At 45.5% G+C, this 5,027-nt stretch overlaps 1 protein-coding gene across 1 annotated transcript in view; it reads left to right on the top strand.

Moving 5' to 3' along the window:
* The first annotated feature begins 858 nt into the window (after positions 1-858).
* Positions 859-5,027, top strand: part of LOC123122569 (zealexin A1 synthase) — a 7,633-nt gene continuing 3,464 nt past the window's right edge. The window contains exon 1 of the mRNA XM_044542777.1: positions 859-1,887. Coding sequence (XP_044398712.1) covers positions 979-1,887 — 909 coding nt within the window. The 5' untranslated portion in view covers positions 859-978. The remainder of the gene's footprint in view (positions 1,888-5,027) is intronic.

The raw sequence follows: 5,027 nt of genomic DNA, 5'->3' as shown, positions 1-5,027 counted from the left end.
ATATAAAAGTTTTGTAATGTTTGACCAAATGTATAAGATTTTTTGTTCAACTTCCATAATACCAAATAATTTTTCATAATTACATAAAAATCATAGAGCCATAAAATCTATTATGGGACATATATGTTGATTTGATAAAACACTTTATAATCAAATCCAACTTTTATATTTCATATTGTGTTGCAGAAAAACAGAACTATGATATTAAAAAATGATTATCTTTATATCCAACAAATTCAATCTACTAAATGTGGATATTCATGCATGCCATATCTTGAAGCCTAAAAAAGCACCACAAATATGGATACTTGAATTTTAATAGCCTGGTTCTACATTGCACCCGCAAAAAAAATTCTACATTCCATAAATTTCAACAAATTACATACGTTTGTCTGTGGTGAAGAATGTAACGAGCTATCCCTCCGTCCGGGGTTTATAAGGCGGGCACAAATTTGTAGGTCTTCAGTTTTTGTTTTTTTTTGCTGGTGTTTAGGTCTTTAGTTTGACTAACGAAATATGTACCAAAATGTTTGTAAACATAGTGCATTCCGAATTCAGATGTATTAGTAGTTCAGTAATAAAATCAAGAAGAATATTTCAAGTCAGAAACACGAACAGTGTGCATAAAGATTAAATTACGGATAACAACTCTTGGCAAGGACAGTATGAATTAAAGCCCTGGCCGGCGTAGCTTTCGCCGTTGCTGTGGTCCTTAGCTACTCGCGCACCTTATCTTAGAATATGTGGGCGGCCGGCCAGGATAAAATTCAACAAACGCAGACATCATCACCAACTCGCAGGGCAGTTGGATGGGACCAAATCTGATTGGATCAAATTTAATTGGATTTAAAAGTATGTGTGTTTTTTCAAGGAAGATGCTAACACTGGAATAAAATTTTGAGGTCGTCAATGCAATAGTACATGCATATATGTCCTGTCTCTGCAATCATCAAGGCAACTGATTGATCACTCCTTTGGATGCCTAGCATGGATGGGTGGCTGAGCTTGTGTTTCATAGCACTATGCACACCACTCGCCCTCTGGTGTCTCAAGCTCGCCGGCGGCAAGAGAAAGCCACAGAAGTACAAGCTGCCCCCTGGGCCATGGACTCTCCCGGTCATCGGCAGCCTACACCACCTCGCCAGCGGCGTTCCGCACCGGAAGATCACGGAGCTGTGTCGCCGTTTCGGGCCGCTGATGCTCCTCAGGCTAGGGGAGGTCCCCGCCGTGGTGGTCTCCAGCGCCGAGGCAGCGGCGCTGGTGATGAAGACCAACGACCCCGTGTTCGCGGACCGGCCGAGCAGCGCCACGGTGGACATCGCCGGCTGCGGCGGCAGGGGCATCATCTTCGCCCCCTACGGCGACCACTGGCGCCAGATGCGCAAGGTGTGCATCATGGAGCTCCTCGGCTCCACGCAGGTGAACCGCATGGAGGGCATCAGGGCCGAGGAGACGGGCAACCTCCTCCGCTCCATCACCGCCTCCGCCGGCGCCGCCACCATCAACGTCACACAGAAGGTGATGGCGCTCAGCAACGACGTCGTGACGAGAGCGGTATTCGGCGGCAGGTTCGAGCAGCAGGATGAGTACCTCGGTGAGTTGCACAAGGCGTTTGAGCTGCTGGGTGCCTTCTGCCTCGTCGACCTCTTTCCGTCGTCCAGGTTGGTCAGGTGGCTGACCAACGACGAGCGCCGCATGAAAAGAAGCTACGGCCGCACCCAGCGTATCATCACCAAAGCCATCGAGGGACGCAAGGCCACCAGAGCTGCCGGCGTCGGCGCTTCAGACACGTACGACGAGGACCTCCTAGACGTGCTGCTCAGGCTGCAGCTGGAGGACTCGTTAGAGTTTCCTCTAACCACAGAGACAATAGGCGCCGTCTTGTTTGTGAGTATCCCTCTTTTTTTACCTAAATTGTGAGTATTCCCCTTAATTTTAAGTACTACCTCTGATCCATATTAATTGTCGCTGATTTAGTACCTTTTCCTTCTTTAGTATGAATCGGAGGGAGAAATTCTATTTTATTGGTTGATCTGAAAAGTACCTTTTTCTTCTTTATAGAAAAAACCATATCACATTTTAGTCTAGTTTTCCCACTTGATTGGGCATGCTATGCGTGAATCACCCGATCTTTGGCAAAGATCGACCGGGTTGGCAATCGTTAGATCTGCCATTGCAACATGGATGATGTTGCGATACCCGTTGGAACATGGTCGATGTTGCGGTCATTTGTTGCAACTTGATCAATGTTATAGACTTCATTTGATCAATGTTATAGTCTAGTCCCCATGGCAACATGGTCGATGTTGTGGTGATCCATCACAACATAGATGACGTTGCAGAATCCCAGCACAACAACATGGTCATTGCGACAACACTGACGACATTGCAGAAGCCCAACACAGCCTCACCACCGTCGTTGGGCCGCTATTGTTACAACACTGATGATGTTGTGCAAACCCCGGTGTGGACGGCTCCTCGCGTGCTAGTAGCGGGAGAGGACCGAGCATGTAGACCTTGGGTAGATGCCACCACCAGCCACAGAAATCATTGGCCGCCATCGTAGCAAACTCCCGCTTCTTTAAAGAAGCATTGCTATCTTCACCGCATCATCGGATGGCCTCGCTGCACGACGAAGCTCGCTGGCAGCACTGCTGGACGCCGTCATGGTACCTTCTCCTCACATTGCCGTCTGGGGTTGTGACGGAGGGAAGCAACTTGTAGCAGTGTGATGTGCTAGAGGAAGCAACCCAGAGTAGACAGGAAGGTATCAGAAAATGTGGTGGAAGGATTCCTGGTGTTGGGGGATGACGGGACCACGAAGTACCTTGGGGAGAGAGAGGGCTCCATTTTTGTGGAAAGAATATGCATACGGAGGAGAACAATGGTAGAGAAGATAAGGTTAGGTGGGGGCGTGGTCGGCTTGATTGGAACATCAGAGACACATGATTTTGATCGACCCAATGACGCAACAAGTGGACGAGGTGGCGCCTTGATCATAAGTTGATGTTGATCGTTTTCCTAAAAGTATTTGTTCATTAAATCAATGATCAAAGTTAGACTCAAATTAGGAGGTGGATTTGCATAAGCCTAGTCCGTAGGTAGGGCAAAGTGGAAAGAGCTAATCCAAGCCAACCTGTGACATACCTGTATCGTCCACCCCTTCTTCTGGCTCACCGCAACAAGAGAAACCACTACACAGTGGGCACCTCGCTCTTGTCATGAATTTTTTGTCTCCTGCCATAGCGGCAATGCCAATGATGGCTAGTTGGCTTTTCTTTCTGTCATGCGAGGGGCTCCTCTGGAAGCAAGCCTGACGCCAACTCGCGGTAGTTCATTCAACCTCGGTTGGTTGGTCATGTTCGATTAGCATTGAAGGCATCATATATTCGATACATAAGTGCCCAAACTTTTCCTCATAATAAATATAATGTCCAAAACAGGTCACCTTGAAAAAGGTCACCGATGGGACCATTTCAAAGTGTGAACAAAATTATCAATTCCTTTCTCTTATGAGCCTAAGATCATATGGGTCAACAAGTAGCACAATAAACTTGCAGCTTACCTCTCCATAGTTGTAGCCTTGTAGGTTTGTTCCTGCTTAGAGTCAACTTGGTTTTGCAAACTTGTGTGTGTGCGCGCGTGTGTGTGCACTCATCACTGGAGTTCTTCATATTTGTAGTATTTATCTCCTTTGTGTCACCTCATTGGTTGGTGTGGTGCATTTACAATTGAGTAATATGGGCCACTTTCGGCATTCATGTCCTACTATAGTCGATCATGGATAGGCGACATATGGAATTTACATGCCCAGGAAGCGGGCGCAACAGGCTCGACAAGTGCGGTGGCAATGTCAGTTAGTTCACTTTTGGCAGTGTTCTTATATCACATGTTCGCAAACTATAGTGAAAACCTCAAGAATAAACTTCATTGGCTTGCCCTACTGGTGGTAATTATCTGCTATTTTTATTATTATTTAGAGTTGATTGGAGCATTTTTTTTCAGGCGAAAACATCTAAGAGGCCACTTTTAAAACATCTAAGGTCTATATACAATAATGGTGGACATATGTTTTTTCTTTTTCTTTCTTATAGGCCATTTTTAAGGACCAATTTTGCAGTCTCGATGTTGTTTGAAACGTCACATAGAGCTTGGGGGGTAAGCAAAGATATCCTACATAACACACCCCAGGATGCAAGTATGTAAGTAAAGTTGCGGAATTAAACTTTCAAGTAAGTAAAGGAGTAGGAGAAGGAATAAAAAACACAAGATCTATCCTAAGGTTCAAGTTGTTTGTGCAATCTTGTGTCCTTGTTGGAGGAGGCTCGACCACAAAGGTCCCTATCCCTTTTTGTCCTAGGACACCAGGTCCATGCCAATAACTTGGGGTAGATCTTCACACGGATTAGGTGATCTCCCGACTTAATAAACTTCTTGGATCCTTCAGACATCGAAGGCTTCCAAGCAACTCTAATCTATTAGGAGGCACTCTCCTCCCAGAGTAATAAGGACTTACACTAGTAAATTGGGTTTAACCCTTTGCAAATATCTTCAAGGAAGCTCTCAAGAACCCATCTCCCTCCTTCTCTCTATCTCTCTATGTCTGTGTCTCCCAATATTTCCTCTCATCAACAAATAGAACTAAGATAGAGGAGAACACATCGCATGAGGGCCTCCCACAACATGGGGTCTCAAAACCTTCAAAAGCGTCCATTTCATAAGGGGCGGGGTTATCCTTGTATAGGCAATATCCAAAATCCGACTACTCGACCAAAAAAATGTCTCCAAAGGTTACAAACATCACACCAGGATTTCATGGATATGTTCAATATTTAGACAATTAGGCAGGAAAACTATGCTCCCAAAAGTTGACAACAACACCTAAAGGTACCGAGCCGCTCAAAAACACCTCAGTAATCATGGCTACCTCGAAGGTACTAGACATGAGCATTCTGAGTCCGAGTTTCTGAACATTAACTTCAAGTCTCTATCCGCAACAAAGATGCATTGCTCGGAAGTTCTAGACT

Source organism: Triticum aestivum, chromosome 5D (genome assembly GCF_018294505.1).
Source record: "Triticum aestivum cultivar Chinese Spring chromosome 5D, IWGSC CS RefSeq v2.1, whole genome shotgun sequence".
In the NCBI taxonomy this organism is placed as follows: Eukaryota; Viridiplantae; Streptophyta; class Magnoliopsida; order Poales; family Poaceae; genus Triticum; species Triticum aestivum.
The sequence above is the reverse complement of the archived record's forward strand: the minus strand, read 5'-3'. Positions and strand labels throughout refer to the sequence as shown.